The 19324-nt window shown below is 44.6% G+C and overlaps 4 protein-coding genes across 8 annotated transcripts in view; 3 read left to right on the top strand and 1 right to left on the bottom strand.

Moving 5' to 3' along the window:
• Positions 1-1818, top strand: part of LOC107393103 (interleukin enhancer-binding factor 3) — a 25123-nt gene extending 23305 nt beyond the window's left edge. The window contains exons 19-20 of one of the 2 annotated variants that reach the window (XM_015971275.3): positions 1089-1394; positions 1473-1818. In XM_015971275.3, the coding sequence (XP_015826761.3) occupies positions 1089-1394; positions 1473-1582 (416 nt within the window). In that variant the 3' untranslated portion in view covers positions 1583-1818. The remainder of the gene's footprint in view (positions 1-1088; positions 1395-1472) is intronic. The other variant, XM_015971293.3, reaches the window with a different exon arrangement.
• A 2024-nt stretch (positions 1819-3842) lies between these two features.
• On the top strand, positions 3843-5813 carry acp5a (acid phosphatase 5a, tartrate resistant). Of its 3 annotated transcripts, XM_015971258.3 has the most exons (7): positions 3843-3953; positions 4079-4236; positions 4362-4452; positions 4538-4737; positions 4820-4944; positions 5018-5363; positions 5431-5813. In XM_015971258.3, the coding sequence occupies exons 3-7, from the start codon at positions 4362-4364 to the stop codon at positions 5668-5670; spliced, it is 1002 nt and encodes a 333-aa protein (XP_015826744.3). In that variant the 5' UTR covers positions 3843-3953; positions 4079-4236; the 3' UTR covers positions 5671-5813. The 3 variants fall into 3 exon arrangements, with proteins under 3 accessions (XP_015826744.3, XP_015826736.3, XP_054599929.2); XM_015971250.3 differs by lacking the exon at positions 3843-3953 and having other exon boundaries at positions 4024-4236; XM_054743954.2 differs by lacking the exons at positions 3843-3953; positions 4079-4236 and having other exon boundaries at positions 4243-4452.
• Positions 5814-11958: 6145 nt separating this feature from the next.
• LOC139070273 (uncharacterized) lies at positions 11959-14825 on the bottom strand. Its single transcript, XM_070552067.1, has 3 exons — positions 14712-14825; positions 14312-14636; positions 11959-12361 (listed from the first exon to the last, which is right to left on the bottom strand). The coding sequence occupies exons 2-3, from the start codon at positions 14526-14528 to the stop codon at positions 12081-12083; spliced, it is 498 nt and encodes a 165-aa protein (XP_070408168.1). The 5' UTR covers positions 14529-14636; positions 14712-14825; the 3' UTR covers positions 11959-12080.
• A 474-nt stretch (positions 14826-15299) lies between these two features.
• Positions 15300-18290, top strand: syce2 (synaptonemal complex central element protein 2). Of its 2 annotated transcripts, none has more exons than XM_070552068.1 (5): positions 15300-15385; positions 16162-16230; positions 17040-17119; positions 17693-17813; positions 17897-18290. In XM_070552068.1, exons 2-5 carry the CDS (start codon positions 16168-16170, stop codon positions 18095-18097), a joined length of 465 nt encoding a protein of 154 aa, XP_070408169.1. In that variant the 5' UTR covers positions 15300-15385; positions 16162-16167; the 3' UTR covers positions 18098-18290. The 2 variants fall into 2 exon arrangements, with proteins under 2 accessions (XP_070408169.1, XP_054599930.1); XM_054743955.2 differs by lacking the exon at positions 15300-15385 and adding an exon at positions 15400-15471.
• The last annotated feature ends 1034 nt before the right edge of the window (positions 18291-19324 follow it).

The raw sequence follows: 19324 nt of genomic DNA, 5'->3' as shown, positions 1-19324 counted from the left end.
TAGCTTAAAGTTCATTTTAAAATAGCTTAAATTTGGTCAAAGTCGCCTTAAAAAATGTCTTTAAAAGTCTTGAATTTGGCTCCCTTAAACCTGCAGATACTCTGCCCTGCTGCTTCTGTTTCAGGAACTAGAAGTTATCCTGAGGACAGCGGGACAGAAAAAGACAGGATTTGCGGTCTAGCTCATGATCTTCAATAGTAACGCACGGCATAACCAGTTTACGGTTGAGAGGGTATAAATTTAGCCACCGCTTGTGGTTTTGACTCTACCGGCCAACCGTGACGGACCAAAGCAGCTGCAGCCCGGAACACGTGGATGAAGACACGCTTATAAATTTGACGGTGTAACGTCGGCCACACAAACCCGGTTTGGGTTTAAGGAGTCAGGTGTTGAGCAGAAAAACATCCTCAGTAAAAGATTCTGGGCAGCAGTGAAGTCGTGTCTGCGTTAACGCTACTGACTGTGAATGCCGTTCCATTTTTACAGGATTCCCAACCTTTTTTTTTACATCAACAGAAGAAAAGAATATATCACGATAAATATCATTACCGCGCGTGCTTCAAAGTTTATGGTGATATGGTGGACGACGGTGGCACAGGTGCTCGCCCCACAATCGGAAGGTTGCAGGTTCGAGCCCCGCTCAGTCTGTCACTGTCGTTGGGTCCTTGGGTCAGAGGGACCGGCGACGCCTGTGTACGGCAGCCTCGCCTCTGTCGGTGCGCCCCGGGGCAGCTGTGGTTACATCGTAGCTCATCACCATCAGTGTGTGAATGACCGATTGTGTTGTAAAGCGCCTTGGGGGGTTCCAGGACTCTAGAAGGCCATTTACCATATATTGTCATGTTCAGCTTGCACGTGTAACTCGGGGTGACTGATCGTGTTACACGGTCTCTCTCTGTGATGGAGACCTTTTCCTGTTTTCAGCTCAGATACGATTAAATCATGAAAAGTCGTTTTTCTCGACAGACTTTGTGAGCACGTCCAGGCGTAGGAGCAAGTTTTGTGTAAACACGGCAGAAATGTTTCCGTCTGTAATAAAACAGGAGTTCCTCTCAGAGACACTGACGCGCTTTAATGGTCTCCCCCAGATAAGCTGTACGGGAGCAACGCTGCCAGCGCCATAGCAACGAGCAGCGCCCAGGGCGGCACCGGCTACGGCACCTTTTACCCCGAGAGCACCTCCACCTACTCCTCCCCTCCCGTCTCGAGCTCCGGCAGCACCAAGCCGGACGGCTTCACCTCCATGCCTCCTCCCAGTGATCAGCAGAGCCCGTACAGCTACGGCTACGGAGACGAGAAGAAGAAGATGCTGACCCAAAGTCAGGGAGACAATAACATGTACAGCACTGCTTACCCCAGCTCTGTCACAGGAGGACATTCCTACAATGAATATGGTGAGAAAAGGAGGTTTGTGTGTGGCGCTGCTGCTGTCTGAGCGGTAAAATGACTCGATGTTTGATCTCGTTCTACAGGCTGGGGGAACCAGTCTTCATGGGGGAGTCAGCAGGGATTCAACGCCTATCAGGGCTTCCAGGGACAACACCAGGGCTCGTATTCCGGATACAACGCCACGAGCTTCTGATCCTCCCACCGCTTCACTCTGAGACTTCAGTCCTAAAAAGCCACTTCTGTAAAACAACCCTTCATATCCTGTTTTCTGTGGAGTTGGAGTTTTGTTCTGTCGCCGTTATGTTTTTAGTTTTTCAGATCTTCGTTTATGTTGATTTTTTTTTTTTAATCTTCTGTTTCGGCTCATTAGCAGAAAAAGGTCCAGATTTAAAGTTCTTGTTGTTTTGAAATAAAAGGTGATTGATGTCATCACAGCGGCTCTGGTTTTTGCTAAAGCGCTGCGATCAGAAGTTTTCCGTTTCCTTGAAAGAAGAACCTCCAGCTGACGTCAGAGGAGTTCCGATATGAGCTTGAGTACTCGTTTAAACCGCCTTTAGCCCGTGTGCTTACGTGTTACATGCAGGGGCGCCTTCAGAAAATTTTGATGGGTTGGCCAGATGGGGTCAAAGAAATTGTTGGGGTGGCACACCTAATTGTTCCGTGTGGTAACTCTGGTTGAATTTAGTCTGTAGCGATGCGCTGCACTGCGCCTTTATTAGTTTTTACCAAAACAAAAGTACGCATCCAAAACGTTTTACTTAAAATTTACAAATACAAACATTTTAGAAAAATACATTTCAGTTACTTAGAGGGACTTTATGGACTTTTGAATTTTTATGCTCGCTAGTGCCCCCTCAGGCCAAAAGCGTAATGGCAGCTTCAATAGTAGACTCGTGCACGAGGCGCGCATGCTGTACGTGCACACTCCTTAATGAAAATAATAGCTGAGACAGTCCAGTGTGTGTGTGTGGCCAACAGGACAGAACACGCAGCTAATTAATTAATTTGGTTCTGTACCTTTCTCTTCAGCACAGCCGACAAAGGTTTATGATGGGTCAGTCCTGCATGCTCAGATCATTCCCTTCCCTTGCTTGAAAAATTGTTCCAAAATGAAGTTGAACCCACATCTTTTTTATCTGTGAATTCAATGCCGTTCGGCGAGTCAAATAAAAATTTGGGCATCTTACTGTAAAAAAATATACCATTAATGTAAAAAAGAAACTCTAAATGAACTATGTTCACATCCAGAATCAAACCCAGGTCTTCTGCATGGGAGTCAGACATCTTACAAGGTGAGCTACACTCTAGTAACATTTACAGTATCTGTAACTTTTATATCCTTGATGACAGCTGAAACAACGTCAAACCAAAGAACGGTTTGGAGCGAAAATGGCAATTTTGTTGCTAATTTGCAGGAAATATCTAGAAGAAAGTTCTACAGAAAGTAGCTAAGGGTCCTCAGAAATGTAGCTAGCTTTGTCACTAGGCGTTAGGAACAGCGACAAAGTGGCACTGCCTCTCTCTCTGCTGCTAAAGCTACGGATAGCAAATGCTACGGGCGATGCCTGAGCGTGAACGCGCATGAAGCAGCCTGCTCGACCCGAGCATCTCTCTTTTTCTGTGATTTTACAGAAAAACAGGCAATCACAGTAAAAATGCCAGGGCTCATTCTACAGGACCAGGGCATTGCAGGAGAATGTATGAAGAAGACATTTATTATTTCTATACATGTTTTGGCTGTCAAACTTCCATGACATCCCTTTAAAATGTTATCACAAATTTAATTTAAAATTGTATTTTTTAGGTCAACTCACCTGTTGCTGTGTTCACAAAAAATATGGAGATAAAAACTTGTTTAAAATGGTGAGCAGCGGAAACATATTTTTTTTTATTCTGATTATTTCTTTACTCTTTAATTGTAATGTGCTTTGTGACAATTATGTCTTGAACAAACAAGATCAATATTTGCTTTGACTGAACATTAATATGATTTGTTAACATTGGGGGGGGGGGGGGGGGGGCAGAAGTTTTCTAGGGGTGGCCATGGCCCTTGTGGGCACCCTTGGCTACACGTGTGACCAGCTGACGCAACCAAATGCGAATTATTTAACGGAGTCAGAGTTCACCTCGCTACATTGATCAAATGGAATCAGATGTGTTTGGAGAGGGGTGAAGGCATGTCACGTGATCAGAGATATTCCCGTCTCCATCAGATTCCTCAAACATTCAAATAAACTGAAAAGTTTTTTTTTATGTTTGACTTGAAATGTGTTTTATTATACGTTTTAGTCAGGAGAGAAACAGCGAAGGCACATTTAGATGCTTTCATTCTGGATTAACAGAATTATAAGCTGGTACTTGAGATGGAAAAAACAAAACAAGCGTCTAGACGGGAGCCGTAATGGCTCGTGTTGCTCACACATGACCCCTTTGTTGTCCCGGCACTGAGTCAGGGTGTGAACAATGATCATGCCTCTGCAGCGTGGCCTCCTGCCGCTCCTCCTGCAGCGCTGATAAAAGACGAGGAGGGAGGCGTCCAGAGCGCTGTTCTCCTGACATCAGACGTAAGTCTTTGGCGTTTTCATCTCTGTTCAACCTTCAAACTGCCTTTTGTTACCATTTCTGTAGAAGTTGTGTGTTTTATCTGCTGAGCTTAAACGGGACTGTTTCTCTTAAAATGGTCTTTCAGAAGAAGTAAGGTATAAACAAGCGTTGACCTCTGACCCTTCCAGCCACATTGACATGGTTGTGTTGATTTGATCGAGCTGGACCAATAACCATTCACCACCAGTCGGATAAAACGATCGTTGAGTGCAGTCGGAAGTGAAGAAGCAGGAAGTGCAGGAGGTGTGTGCTGAGGCGCTGCTAAACTCGCTCTTCCAGACGATGAATTCTTGGTTTTTGCTTCTCTTCTCGTTTCTTTTCACTTGTGTCCCAGTCAGCTGATCGTGAACGTCTGTTATTCTCTGTAGATGGCTCTGACGCTGCTAACCGCCCTAGCTGCTGCCGTGACAGTGACATACTGCTTCCCGGCTGTCTTCCAAGAGCTGGAGAACAATGGTGGTGAGTACCCCTGAGCGACGACTCCTGCAGACGTCTAACAGGAAGTTCCTGCTCCTGATGGGTTTTTGTTTTTGTGCCTCTCCAGGAAACAGAACCTCCATTAAGTTCCTGGCTGTAGGCGACTGGGGCGGGCTGCCGTACCCGCCATACGTCACCGCTGTGCAGAAGACGACGGCTAACGAGATGAATGCAGTGGCGGAGCAGATGGGAGCTGACTTCGTCCTGGCCCTTGGAGATAATTTCTACTACAGAGGTGTGGACAGCGTGGACTCCCCTCGCTTTCAGGTCAGCGAAGCATCTGGTGTGAGGTGATAACCTGAAATAGCGTAACGGCGGCAGATATTTATCTGAATCCCTCCCCCATCAGGAAACCTTTGAGTCCGTCTACTCGGCAAAGTCCCTCAGAGTGCCGTGGTATGTTCTGGCTGGGAATCACGACCATGCAGGGAACGTCAAAGCCCAGATTGACTACTCTCTTAAATCTGACCGATGGTGAGCAGCCGGTGACGGATCTGCAAAAACAAGCTCCCAAACAACAAACTAAAGGTCTGACATTCTTTTCCAGGAAATTCCCATCTTACTATTACGAGCTGAACTTCCGCATTCCCAACACGGGGAAGACTCTGACCATCATCATGCTCGACACGATCGTGCTGTGCGGTAACTCGGACGACTTTGTGGACGAGCAGCCCAGAGGACCCGCGTACGCCGTGGAGGCCAACCGTCAGCTGGTCTGGCTGCAGGAGCGACTGGCTCGCTCCAGAGCAGACTTCCTGTTGGTGGCAGGCCACTATCCCGTCTGGTCAGTGTCGGAGCACGGGCCCACAGAGTGTTTACTCAAAAGTCTTCGCCCTCTGCTGATCGAACACAACGTCACCGCTTACGTCTGCGGCCACGATCACAACCTGCAGGTGGGTCTAGGAGCGCAGATCGTTTCAAAAGCACGTGCGTTTATTTCATAGCTTCGCTTTTCCACAGTACCTGGAGGAGTCTGGAGTGGGCTACGTGGTGAGCGGCGCTGGAAACTTCCTAGATCCTGACATTCGGCACTGGAACCACGTCCCTAAGGGCTCCTTAAAGTTCTTCACGGGCCAGGCTTCAACGCTCGGAGGCTTCGTTCACGCAGAAGTCACCAAGAACAAGCTGATCCTGACCTTCTTCCAGGCGACGGGCACCTCTCTGTACCGGACCGTCCTGTCCCAGAGGGAGTTCCGGTAGACCCGCAACGGGAGAAGCTGGGATTATTCCGCAGAAGCAAATCAATCATCCTGCTTTAACTTTGTACTGTCAGTGATTTTTAACGTTTTAAAGAAATCTATTTTATTTGACTTAAATGTGTGCTAAATAAATGTGTTTTGTAATCTTTGGTTTGCTTGATCTGACAAACTTCACAGGATTTGTTATCACCGACAATTCCTCTGAGAACAAGACGTTTGGTATCGGTTCTGGTCCAGTGGATGAAACCACGTGTCCAGAATCAGCTGGTGAACGTTGTCATTTGCATCAATAAAACAACAAAGTGCGCGTGACGTCAGGTCGGACACGACTGGTCTTTAAACTAAATCCTGGTGCAGATTAGAGACCCGGGTCTGTTCATTAAAGCCTCGTCACAGATCAGGGAGGGCTTCTGTTGTTTTGTCAGATAAAGAAAAATAAATTTTTTTGTTCCCAAGTAAAACGACCTGTATGGCAATAATAGAGTTTTTATTCTTTCTGGTACCAAATGAAGCATCGTTGTCAGAAAAATCTACTAAAACCAGCAGCTGTAGGTGAAGAGAAAGTCTTTCTTCCATAATTAAAATGGATTTCTCCTCATTTAGATGATTTAAATCGCGTGTGGCTGCTGCTGAAGGGCACGGGGGGACAAGACTGTTCTGTTCTTTGATTCGTCACAGGGAACGAGCTGGCCTGCCAACAGCGGATTAGCCAGAACGACGGCAGACGGGTAGCCGAAGCGTTCCCCATAAACTAAGCCACCCGATGGCAATTAACCTGGAACCCAGAAGCAGCTGTTTTCTACCGTTTTACTCGGATTGTTGATCGTTTTAACGCTGATTAGATGCATTTGCTTCTGCCTGCTGTGGTCGCCATTAAAGACCATGATGAGGTCACACGTTGGGGGTGTTCCAGATCCAATTAGGTTGTATTTCAGTCTGTTAGTGTAATGCGCCATCAGCCTAAGAGCAGGACTGACGGATCCCAGCCAGAGCTAAAGAAGATGGCTGAGGTCATCTGAGGATAAAGGTCAGGTGAGGATCCTGCTTACCTGCGTAAATCCCCCTGAAGAAAACCTCCACAGGTCTCCGTTCTGGAGCCACGAGGCTCTTCGGCCTCTCAGAGTGGCTCTTTGTGACCAAACTACAATAAACACGACCTGAGGGGTCAGTGTTGGAGTCCAGATCATCGTTGATGCAACTTCCTGCCGTGCAGAGAGAGCAAATTAAGATAAAAGTAAATAATAGAAACACTTCTAAGCTCTATCAGGCCTACACAGTACGTCTTAATCAGCAATAAAATATGTTTTCTTCATGTTTGAGTTTTTAAAAGCACTAAGGTTCAGTTTGATACTTTCTTTACGTCTTAAAACCTTCAATGCAGTTTTTGCATTAAAGGTGCGGTTCACTCCTTTAACGGATACAAGTGCAGCGGTCTCCAGTAGGAATGAGTGCCTTGTGAGTCGTACCCTGGGGGAGGGGCTTAAGCCTAGTTTATGCGTCCGCATCGATCCGGAGACACGCAATGCCTTTATCCGTCCTTGTGAGGGCGCCCCATCAAGCTGGCAAGCACGGTCGGAGTCAAGCCCGCTTTTCTAAAAGTCTGTTGAACAAGAGAGAGAATTCAAGCTTGTGATTGGTCAGGAGGCCGCCACTCAAAAACATAAGGAAAGCCGGAGATATCTAGCGAAGAAAACCTTGCAGAAAAACTCTAAATAATATGAACATTTATTCACTCGTGACTGGAGGAGTAAAAAGGTACGCAGCAAGCGTTTTATTTGCATACGGAGATGACGGGAAATGTGGGTTTAGAGGTGGCGAGCGCATGAAGAGGTGGAGGAGAATGCAATTTGTTTCTTCTTTAATTTCTTTCCTTTTTTTGTCCGTCTAACGTTTCACTTCCCTTTTTTGTTTCTTTTTGCACAGTCATGGTTTGGTTTTAAACTAATCATGTTTATCGAACCGCCTCTGAAACTCACTCAGCTCCACAGAGCAGGGTTGAAAAGGAAGGCTGTTTTGTGTTTCCTGTACATGGACTTTTATTTTGAAAAGCTACATTTGAGCTGCTCTGCCAGCCACACCTTTAATGATGGATGCAAAGCAGGTGTGTGAAGACTGTGATCGGCCGTTCCGCTGCTGTAATCGTGGTGGGGCCCATCAGGCTGCTTTTAGGGGTTGTGAGGTGTATGGGTCGGCGGTGGAGGTGGAAAAGTTTCAGGCGGAGCATGAGGTGTCATGTGTGGAGGCAGTGCGTCGTATGTGGGTTAAGAGTGGTGGTGGGTTGGGTTCGGGGCGTCAATCGGCGGGTGGTGCGGATGAGGGGGTGGGTGTGGTGGTGGTGAAGGATAAGAGGAAGTTTTTGGCCTTTCTGGTAGAGGCCTTGTGGAGAGCGAAGCATGTAGCGACCAACAAGTCGGATGTTTTCTGCAGAGACCTTTTTGGGGTTTGGTGACGTGTCCCCCAAGGAGGTTTGGGGGACTGTGTGTTGGCGCGGGGTTGGGGGGCCTGGGTCTGCTGTGGGTAATGGGGCGCCCTTGGTGATGGTGGGTGATGGGGGTGATGGTAGTGGGGTAAGTTTTCTTACAAGGCTGTTCACTGGGGTGAGTGCTGCTGGTGGTGGTGGGGGTTTTGCTGATGGCGGCTATGTGTGCATGGGTGTGGCGCTGGTTAGGCTGTGTTGGTTGTTGTGGCAGCAATACGCCTTTTGGCATCCAGCCTGCCTTTTTCAAGAAGAAGAAGGTGCTGGCAAGCAGACAGCTGAGCACGGACTGAAAGCATTCAGTCCATTGCTAAAGAAATAACTAATGAAAGGACTGAAGAAGAAAGATGGATTCCCTTTTGTTTTAAGCCAACGAGGTATTTATTCGTCTCTGTTTTTGCTGCACATTACTGTATTTGTTCTAACTGAACAATCCTGTATTTTCAGTTTCACCGTTTAAAGGAGGTCTTTGGAAAGGACGACAGAAGAGGTCGATGATGAAAGACCATTAAAAAAAAAGAAATCACGTGCGGCTGTGTTGGTTGTAGGGAGTCGTACAACCTGTTTCTTTCCTCAGTGTTAGAAGAAAGCTCAGGATTTTTGTTTTTGTTTAGATAAATCAGCTGATGCTGACTCATCAGTCAGCTGAGCAGCAGCGCGGGCTGGTTTATGGAGAATCTGCTGATCTGAAATCAGAGTTTAAAGTTCGTGAGAACGCCGCTCTCATTCAGAGTTCACGTTTTTAAACAAACTGCTGACTCATCCTCTGCAGATCGCCTGATCCAGGTGGAACAGAGCGGAGACATCAGTGTCATGTGGGTTCAACCCTGTCAGATGGAATGTGTGTCCTTGTTTTAACGACAGGTAAACTGTGATTGTGTCAAAAGTTCCAGTTTGGGCCTGCTGCCTCCAGCTTCCTGTCGATGTGATCAATCCCGGTTCCCGCTCTGGTTCACAGGTTCCAGCTGTGCTGACCACGGCCGCCGCAGCTTTAATGTTTTGTCTGCAGACGAGGATTAGGTTCAGTGTTTTTTTTTTTCGGTCACATTCGGTTGAGCGGGCTGCACGGTTTCTGAATAGTGTCCGCATGTTCTCCAAATGCATGTGTGGGTCTTCTCTGGGCGCTCCGGTTTCCTCCCACATACCGCGCCATGAAAAACATTCATACACCCCCTTCCCCCCTTCTCCCCACCTTTTGTCTTTTCCTTTCTCTTTCACCTCTGTCTCCGTGTCTGGTCGGAATTACAAGCATTCCAAAACAACAACAATAAAGTTTTAAGTATCAGGCGTGACATTAAAAGCAGACGCTTTGATGCTCCACCTGAGAGTAAATCTGTAAGGCTTGTTACCAGCATTCAGACACCAATTCTGTTTGCTTCACAGCCAGACAGGACACGGAAAAAATAAATAAATAAAATAATTAAAGAAAACTGTCCAGATTCTCCTGTTGATACTCGATCGACAGCCGGAGCAACATTTTGAGATTCTGACATTCATCCTCTCAGGTTTGGCCACGGTGCTCCAATCATCTCGTTCTAAAGCTCAGATTTAATAAAAAGGCTGTTTTGCTTCCAAGCTGCTCATCTAATCTCACCCATAATCTCCCTACCTAACCAAACACCAGCACTCTGGTTTTCACCGATTAGATCAGCAATGTCAGCTGAGACCTCCAGAATATTATTAATATGAATAATAATAGAAATAATTAATACTTTACAGGAGAAACCTGTAGGAATTGATGTAAAAACACAGATTAAAGTCATTGAAGTCTTGTGTGTTTCAAACAGCCCCAGATTTTTGCATCTGAGCCCAAATCCTGCTTAAAAATGGACCCAGAAATCTGGTATTTTCTGTTGTGTAACACGATTTATTTAATGCTGATAAAGAGCGCTCCACGTTTCCGCTGTTTCATTCCACACAGAACACAAACATGTCTAACAAATAAATCAGCATTAATGCCATTTTGTTGTGATGTTTCATCAATTTTACAGCCTCTAAAATGCAAGGACGCCCCCAAGGGGTGGCCAGGGGTGGCCATGGCCACCCCTGGAAAATTGCTGGCTCCCCCAGGAAAAGCCAGTGTTAACAAATCATATTAATGTTCAGTCAAACCATACATCGTTCTTGTTTATTCAAGACATAATTGTCAAACAAAATAAAATATTACAATTAATGAGTAAATAAATAATCAGAATTTTTTTAAATACATTTGTTTCTGCTGCTCACCATTTTAAAACATTTTTATCTCCATAGTTTTTTTTGTGAACACAGCAACAGGTGAATTAACCTAAAAAAATTCATTTTTAAATTAAATTATGGATAACATTTTAAATAACTGAAATGTATTTTTCTATGACGGTGGCACAGGAGTTAAGTGCTCGCCCCGTAATCGGAAGGTTGCAGGTTCGAGCTCCGCTCAGTCTGTCGCTGTCGTTGTGTCCTTGGGCAAGACACTTAACCCACGTTGCCTGCTGGTGGTGGTCGGCGGGACCGGTGGCGCCAGTGCTCGGCAGCCTCACCTCTGTCAGTGCGCCCCAGGGCAGCTGTGGCTACATCGTAGCTCATCCCCACCAGTGTGTGAATTTGTGTGTGAATGGGTGAATGACTGATTGTGTTGTAAAGCACCTTGAGGGGTTCCAGGACTCTAGAAGGTGCTATATCAAATACAGGCCAGGCCATAAAATGTTTGTGTTTGTAAAATTTAAGTTAAATGTTTTGGATACGTACTGTTATTGTAATAAAAATGAATAAGGACGCAATGCAGCACATCGCCACAGGCTAAACTCAACCAGAGTTACCACAACCACCAATTTGGTGTGCCACCCCAAAAATTTCTTTGGCCCCATCTGGCCACCCCTATCAAAATTTTCTGGAGGCGCCCCTGCTAAAATGCCTTCAGAAGGAACCTTTCTAACCTTTGTAAGAACTCATGTTAGGAGGAATGTAACCTGATGTGGATGTTTCCTTTCTTCTCCAACTCTTTGGATCTTTAGCACACAGTCATGTTGAAGTGGTCACCTTAACTCAGGGGTATCCAATCCTGGTCCTGGAGGGCCGGTGTCCTGCATGTTTTAGTTTGAACTCTGTTTCATCACACCTGATTTCAATCAGCAGCTAATTAACAGGCTTCTGCAGAGCCTGATGAGCTGCTGCACAGGTGTTTCAACCATCGAATCAAGTCTGTTTGAGTAGAAAAACCACAAAACCTGCTGGATACCGGCCCTCCAGGACCAGGATTGGACACCTCTGCCTTAACTAATTGAATTATCTTCATCCTAACAAGCAAGGCCAATCTTCTTAAGGGAATTTTTAGAAGCAGAATAGGACTGTGTCAGCATACGTAACCATGGAAACCGTCCTTTACTTTCATTTGATGCAAAAACGACACGTCCCTTCTGTGGAGAAACTTCTCCTTTTCCATCTTTGGGTGTTTTTACTCCAACAACACATGAAAACACGTAAGAAGAGTTCAGTTAAAGCTTTGAGGTGTGATTTTCAGGTGATCCAGCATTAACCGAGGTCAGCGTTCCTGTTAATATCCAAACATGAGCTAATTATACGTGGGGATTAGGTGGGTGAGCAGAAGCTCTTTAGACCCAGCTTCCTCGTGGAAGCTGTATAAAGATCCTGCAACCGGATGAATGTGGCGGTTCTGCGGCTGTGATGTCGGGTTTGGCACAAATCCACTGGGGGAAACAACAAATGAAGGCAGTCCAACTGGCTTTCCCAGCTCTGCTCCAGCTGGAGCGCCGGGAGGATTTTCTGCCTTTCGCCTCGACACAAAGGAAGTGGATCCTTAAAATCCCTTTTCTCACTCTTCCCAGAGAAGGAGTAAGGAGAGTCTGGACGTTTGTTTCCAACGTGACCGAGGAGTCGCTGGAGAAAAGATGTGAAACCTGGACCTGAGGACTAAGGGGTGCGTTCCATTTCTTGCCTTAAGCATCGCTCTCCTTTGGGAGGGGCTGGTTGTGGGGAGGGGTGCTCACGTTGAGGGCGGTGGGGAAAAAGGATGGGATGTATGGGATGACAGACAGCAGAGGGCTGGCCATCGGGCTGTCAGTGGGGGGCGTGATGGGGATGATGATGTCATCCTGGTCCCACACATGGAAGGCGTTTGGGTGGGAGTGGGTCAGTGCCGGTGGCATGTGGAGGGGGTTGACCCCCTCACCCTCTCCATCTTTTTTTAGCTCCTCCTCCAGCGGCCCTAGCAAACAGTCTGTAAGCAAACAAAATGTTAAAATAAGGTCATTTGAAAATGGTTCAATTTTTTCTCCAAGATCACAAAAACATTTGTTATCGTATGCAACACAAAAACAAATAATAACGTGTTGTCCTCAGAGAAGAGGATGGGACTGTTAAAGAGCAAGTCACCCCTAAATCAACTCTTTTTTTTCTGATAAACTACATAAATGCGTGTCTAATCGTGCTGCAGACACGTGTAGTCAATAGTTTTGCACTGCATTTGGATTTATATCTGCCATCGCTATTGGCTAAGAGGTACCCTAGACCGTTAGCTGGTACCATATGATGTCACAATGTCGCTGTGAGCCTGTTTGTGTGTGTATTTGTTAGCGGCTCCGCCCTCTCGGTCTGCTAGGCAACAGCATTTGTTGCATTTTTCAAACAGGAAGTGGGAGTGGAGTTATACTCTGATAGGGGGTGACTTGCTCTTTAAGGGTTTGAGCAAAGACATTCAGGCAGCAGTCAGAATAATTCCAACTCTTAACAATCAGGGAGAAATGTTAACATCTAGTCAGAGCTCAACCCTATGAGCCCAAAAGGTGTCTGAGGTTGTGAAAATCTAGCATTAACATTGGTGCCACGGTGCAGCAGGTGTTGCGTTTAGCTTGGTTTTTGCTCTCAGATTGGGCAGGTAAACAGAATTAAATGAAACACCAGGAGTTAGGAATCATCTACAAATGAAAACATGAATCTACGATGTTGAGAAGCTTTGATGAGGTTTCTAAATCACATGAAGACATTTCACTTCGGTTATGCAGCGTGTGAATGGGTGGATGACTGTGTTGTGAAGCACCTTGGGCGGCTACAGAACCCTGAGAAGGTGCTGTGACAATACATCCTGTTTTAATAAAACATGCTTAGATCAAACAGCAAAAACTGAGGGAGCAGGTTTTCACCCTGATGTTCTTCTGTGGGTTTGGGTCATTTGTTACAGCCCAGCAACATCATAAGCAGAACACTTTTTGTTGATTTCTCCATGCCAACTTCTCCTTGATTCTCAGAACGAAAACATGGCCGTTTCTGAATACACACACTCGTCTGAACTTGTGTACTCATGTACTTGTGAAATGTCATCAGTGATGGTCCAAGTACTGTTCCAATCCTAAGTACGTATCATGGCAAGCTCGCTCAAGTTCCCAGATGTGTTCTTGCACAGCCCGCTGCAGTGAGGATGCATCAATGCATCCTTCTGCAGACTTGGAACAGGAAATTATCCCACAATGCATTGCATCACAAACCACTGTACCACAAGAGAGATGGCTCTTACCTGTGGTGCTTTATATCAGACACACAAAGAAAGAAATATAAAGTCGACTGTTATTGTAAATAGTTGTATGTAACCTGTAAAATCTGCTGCGTGTGTTTCAGACTCTTCAGGATCCTAAATGTGGAGCAAATATTATACAAATAGAAGTGAGGCCACAGGGGAAATGGCCCCTGCTGAAATCTGATTGGCTCTCTGAAGTGCCCCTGTCCTGTCAATCATCTGTCCTTTGTGCATGATCAGATTAAAGGTGGATGCAATTCCACGTCCAACACTAGGGGTGCTGATGAGCCAAATAGATATTTCCAGCGTGAAATCCTGCGTAAGGATGTTGGGACAAAAACTTGGCCACTCCATGAATATTGTGTCCCCTCAATGGCCCCATAATCAGAAGAATCCTAGATCCGTCACAGCTAGGGACGAAGGTGCACTCCAGACCACCAGACCGCCACATGGCCAACAGAAACACACAGCTAAGTTCTGAACCTAGATCTAAACATTTGATCGGTGTTTAAAGAAGCACCATAAACCTGTTACATCACTCAGTCCTACAATTTTTGATGTTTGAGAGTGGACAGCAGCTAAAAGCCTGAATTGCTCATGCTCAGATCAAGAATTCTGTTGTACAGCTTATGTGTTGCCTCTGGCTGAGCCAAGTACCTGTTATATCCAGCATGAGATCTTTAATGAGATGACCGACGATAGCATACGCCACGGCGACCACGACCAGGGCAGCCATGAGAAGGTAGAGCACTGATTTGGGCAACTGGATGAGGTCCCTGGGTGGAGGCTTGTACTGCTTGTACAGCGGCTCCACATTTTGTACCAGATACTGGAACGATTGTCCTGTGGCGTCTGTCTCGTTGAAGCTGTCCATATTTTCACAGGAGCTTCTACTTCCTCCACTGATGAGTAAATACTCTGATGCATTCAGAGAAACACAGCTCCCAGGTGAAGTTTTCTTTTCCTGTGGAGAGGAAACTTCCTAAAATGCAGACAATAGCTGTGATTATACAAATCTAAAGTTAAAAATGTTATATTAATGAATAATTTCACTCACCTATCCAAGGCTGGAGTTTACTTTGCAATTTCAAGAGCAAACACATTTGGATTTTTGCTGTTTTTCGTTGATGTGTATGTAAGGACACCATAAACCCTCTGATCAGAATCGTATTCTTCAAAGCAGCATCTCATCAGCTGAAGAGACATCGTGACATTTCCAGCGACCAGTGCTGTTTCCTCTGTCCTGACATAATCCAGACTGAAGGCAGTCACAGAGGGAGGGAGAGGAAGAGAGAGGGATTACATCAAATCACCACAGAGATCAATCATCACCTCATCCCAACCCCGATACCCAATCCCAGCCCAGAGAAGAGGAGGGCATTTAATCCACAGCAGCCTTGTGACTCCTGTCTCCACAGATAAAAGACTCACAACCACACGTCTAAAAATAATTACTCTAAATACAAATACATAGAAAATGTATACAGGTATTTAATAAAAATGCCTTAACTTAAAGAATACATTGGAACACCTGAATTTACTAGACCAAATAAATCCAACAGAAAATAGTCCCTAATCCAAAAACACATTTATAATTCAGTATGCATATTTAAGCTTACCTCATTTACGAAGCTAATAATAATGTTTAAAACAAAACTTTTTTTTTTATAACAGCAGGTTTCCTAAGTGGAGTGTTGTTTAACTGGAGGTTGTGGTGCAGATGCTAGCTAGGTGAGACCAGCTTCACATGCTAACCAAATACACACAAAATACAAATATATTTGCTACAAAAATACATTCTACGTTCGGGTTTTGAGGTAAACTAGTGTCAATGTGAAAAATAAGCGGGATTTGTAGATTTATTTGTTGAAAAAGGCACATGAGCTAGCTAGCCAGACGTTAGCATGTAACAAGCTAGCTGCAGTTAGCATTTGGCAGCAAGTTACTTTGGTGGATTTGTTTATTTTATCCTTCTTTTAGTCGTTAATTTTATTAAAACACGTAATGGTTTACATAAGAAACGTCTTTTTTGTGTTTTGTTACATGTAAAGCTAAACTGGAGGAGTATCTAAAGGGATATAGTTGCTAGCTCAAACATTGCTGAGTGACAAGAAGTTAAGTTGTTTATTAAAGTAGATTTAATTGATCAAAGCTGTGTTTTTATTTTTATTATTGATAGATTTAGATTTGACATGTGAACACCGAGTTTAAATCAGAGTTATTTACTTTATTGCAAAGCTCTAAAATTCAGAGTGAGATCATGTTGACTTGAATATAAGATAGTTATGTTTAATTTTACATCCTGCTGCCATAAACAACCACAAATAGGAATGATTATGACTGGTAAATAAAGGACAGATTTACAAAAGTATTTTTATTTTTAATTAAAAGACGTCTGATTGATCACAACAGGTACATCTCTTTTTTATGCTGAGGCTCGAGAGCAGCTTTACGTGATAATTGGATGAAAAATGTTATTTAATCTTGATTTTTCTGGATTACTTCAGGTCATAATGGATTTTTGCTTTGAAGAGTTTCCATCCACCTCCCATGGAGAACATGAAGTATCCAGGATGGTAAGGAAAACACTAAAATAACATAAAGGATATATAAAACCGTGTGGGCAAGATGCACAATTGTGTCTAGAAATTGTTGATTTGTCAACCATGTTAAATATTTTGCTAACAAAAAATGCAAGAAAGACCCAAGTGAACAGAGAGGTGACAGGGATCTGAGTTGGTTTAGAGACAGCGGCATTAAGGAGAAGGTGGGAGGATGTTGAGATTCTCTTTGGGAGTGACAAAGATGGATAGGATCAGGAATGAGTCCATCGGAGGGACAACTCGTGTTCGGATTAGGAGATACGATCGGAGAGGCCAGACAGATGGTTTGGGCAAAATAGAGAAGAGGGATGGTGGACAGATCGATAGAAGGATGTTTATGTTGGAACTGCAAAGCAGGAGACACGAGGAAGACCAAAAAGGAGATTTATGGATGTAGTGACATGAAGCTGAATGGTTGCCCTGTAATTAATGGGCTGGCCAGTGGTCAGAAGGACCAATGCCAATGACTGTGTGACCTTGTGCCTGTCAGTCTGTGGTGACAGTACAGCTCATCACCATCAATGGTGAACGACCATAGTGAAAAACGCTTTGGGGAACTTCGACTATACAAATGCAGGCGATTTACCATTAACCAGTCCCATCAGCGTGTGATGTAAGCCCCAAGCATAAAGTGTACTTCATTTATTCACTTTTGAAAGATTTAGAATAAAAAAAAACACAAACAAATCTGCTAAATGCTGTGAAAGGTTTCATGTTTTCTGTCATTTGGTTTGACTGTTTTTCTCACGCTACGCTTATGTTTGTTTTGGACCGTCTTACAGTCAGAAGGCGCAGGATTTGATTCATCGAGAGAAGAATCCTCAACCAGCAACACGACGGAGATGCAAGAGCAGCAGTGCCAGTACATTATTTATTTATTTATTTATGTATGTATGTATGTATGTATGTATGTATGTATGTATGTATGTTTGTTTGTATGTATGTATGTATGTATGTATGTATTCTTTATTTAACCAGGAAGGTCCCATTGAGATTAAAAACCTCATTTTCAGGGGAGTCCTGGCCGAGAGGCAGCAAAAGTTACAGTTACAGATGTTTCAGTTATACAGACATGTTATGTGCAAAATTAAAGAAGGCAGTTACGACACAGGGAGTTCATCTCAAGGGCTCTCAGTCTGGTTTTAGATGAATTCAAGGAGATAAACTCTGTTAATTTCCAGTTTTTCTGCAGCCTGTTCTGTGCAGAAGGAGCATAGCGAACGAAAGCCCTTTAGCCCAGTTCGGTACGAGCAGACAGAACACTAACTGCAGCGTCAGATGAAGTCACAGATGTAGTTGGGTAGTAATCCAAGCATGGCCTTATAAATGAAAGTGTACCAAATGACCAGCAGCAAGTCCGGTCCAAAGAAGAGTACGTCTGTTGTGTTGAGACCTCAGAACGTCACCCGCTGGTATTCGGTTCTGATTTAATAAGTTACAGCTCAAGCACAGGGAACATCAGCAGACGAGCGCAGGAACTGGTGGAAAAAATTAACCAGAACCGCACAAGCGACCAGCAAGTGATGGACAGCTTTCACGAGAAGTTACAAGAGAAGGTACTGTTGTGTTTTACGCATGAGGCCCAAGTTACGATTGTTTTTCTGATCTGGTTTGTGGTCGGATCATTTCACTCTTTCAGGTGACAGAGGTGTGCCAGAAGATGAGGGAGGACATGTACAAAGTCTACGAGAAGAACAGCGATGATATGCAGGGGAAGATCCAGGAGCTTTTCGAGGTTCTGGATAGCTGCGCTAAGCTCAACCAAGAGCTCCTGGAGGCCGTCCAGGCTCTGGCGTCTCTCCGAGAGGGTCTGGCTATAACCCAAATGTCAGAACCATAACTTACTCTCCTTGTTCATGCTAAGGACTAGATTCGTGTTTTCAGGTCCAAATGTTGCTGCAGTTATTGTTCTGTTTCGTTTTGGTTCTTTGTCTAAAGGATCCTTCATTTGACTTCAGTGTAAAACTGCAAACGTTCATGTTTTTTTCACAATGTTTTAAAATAGATTGAAAATAAACAACTTCAGTAACAAACTCATTTCTCATTATTTCAAGTAAATCCATCTACCTCCCAGTCCTCACCTGCGGTCATGAGCTTTGGGTAATGACCGAAAGAACGAGATCGCAGATGCAAGCGGCCGAAATGAGTTTTCTCCGCGGGGCGGCCGGGCTCAGCGTTAGGGATAGGGTGAGAAACTCGGACATTCGGGAGAGACTCAGAGTAGAGCCGCTGCACCTCCATATCGAGAGGACTCGGTTGAGGTGGTTTGGGCGTCTTGTTAGGACGCCTCCTGGACTCCTCCCTAGGGAGGTGTTTCAGGCATGTTTCAGCCAGCAGGAGGCCCCCTGGTCCACCCAGGACACGTTAGAGAAAGTACATCTCCGAACTGGCCCAGAAACACTTTGGGGCCCTACCGAAGGAGCTGGTGGAGGTGGCCGGGGAGAGGACGGTCTGGAACTCCCTCGTTGAGATGCTGCTCCGTGACCCGGATAGGCGGAAGAAGACGAGACGAGCAATGTTTAGAAATTTTTTTGGTATTTTTGGACATTAAAAGCAGCACATCGGGGTTTGTTCGTGCTCTGCTGCAGATGCATAGCTGCAGGTAGAGCTACATTCAACTCATGCAAAGACATTGATTTCACAGATGTCACAAATTATGATGACCACGGTTTTTGTTTATTTATTAACTTATATTTATGAGGATAAAACTACTTGAGATGAGTCATCTATTTTTCGAGTAGATCCCCCAACAATAGAGCACATAAAGTTCATGTTTTATGTAAAACTAATCGCATTTCTATGATTCTATTTCTATGATCGTTTGATCCACGTTTTGTTGTTAGGTCAGCCTTAAAGTTTTGCTTCTAAGATCAGAAAGAAGCCAAAACTAGATCATCTTTGAAAACCCAAGCACAACTGAATATGCCTAATTTGATTTTAGTTGATTGTGTTTGTAATTCAGCTTTACTTTGTAGATTTTAATGGGTAATGTATATCTTTATGATAACGTTATATTGACTGATTACTTGATGTATTTGTTTATATTTTTATTTTTGACCTTTAGTCT

The sequence above is a fragment of the Nothobranchius furzeri genome, chromosome 6 (genome assembly GCF_043380555.1).
Source record: "Nothobranchius furzeri strain GRZ-AD chromosome 6, NfurGRZ-RIMD1, whole genome shotgun sequence".
Lineage (NCBI taxonomy): Eukaryota > Metazoa > Chordata > Actinopteri > Cyprinodontiformes > Nothobranchiidae > Nothobranchius > Nothobranchius furzeri.
This window is presented reverse-complemented; position numbering and strand designations above follow the sequence as displayed.

Coding starts and splice junctions, on each gene's coding strand:
- acp5a (XM_015971258.3), top strand. CDS start 4,362: ATGGCTCTGACGCTGCTAACCGCCCTAGCTGCTGCCGTGACAGTGACA. Junction 4,453..4,537: donor AGAGCTGGAGAACAATGGTG/GTGAGTACCCCT, acceptor GTGCCTCTCCAG/GAAACAGAACCTCCATTAAG. Junction 5,364..5,430: donor GCCACGATCACAACCTGCAG/GTGGGTCTAGGA, acceptor GCTTTTCCACAG/TACCTGGAGGAGTCTGGAGT.
- LOC139070273 (XM_070552067.1), bottom strand. CDS start 14,528: ATGGACAGCTTCAACGAGACAGACGCCACAGGACAATCGTTCCAGTAT. Junction 12,362..14,311: donor TCTCATGCTGGATATAACAG/GTACTTGGCTCA, acceptor GTTTGCTTACAG/ACTGTTTGCTAGGGCCGCTG.
- syce2 (XM_070552068.1), top strand. CDS start 16,168: ATGGATTTTTGCTTTGAAGAGTTTCCATCCACCTCCCATGGAGAACAT. Junction 16,231..17,039: donor AACATGAAGTATCCAGGATG/GTAAGGAAAACA, acceptor ACCGTCTTACAG/TCAGAAGGCGCAGGATTTGA. Junction 17,120..17,692: donor ATGCAAGAGCAGCAGTGCCA/GTACATTATTTA, acceptor TGATTTAATAAG/TTACAGCTCAAGCACAGGGA.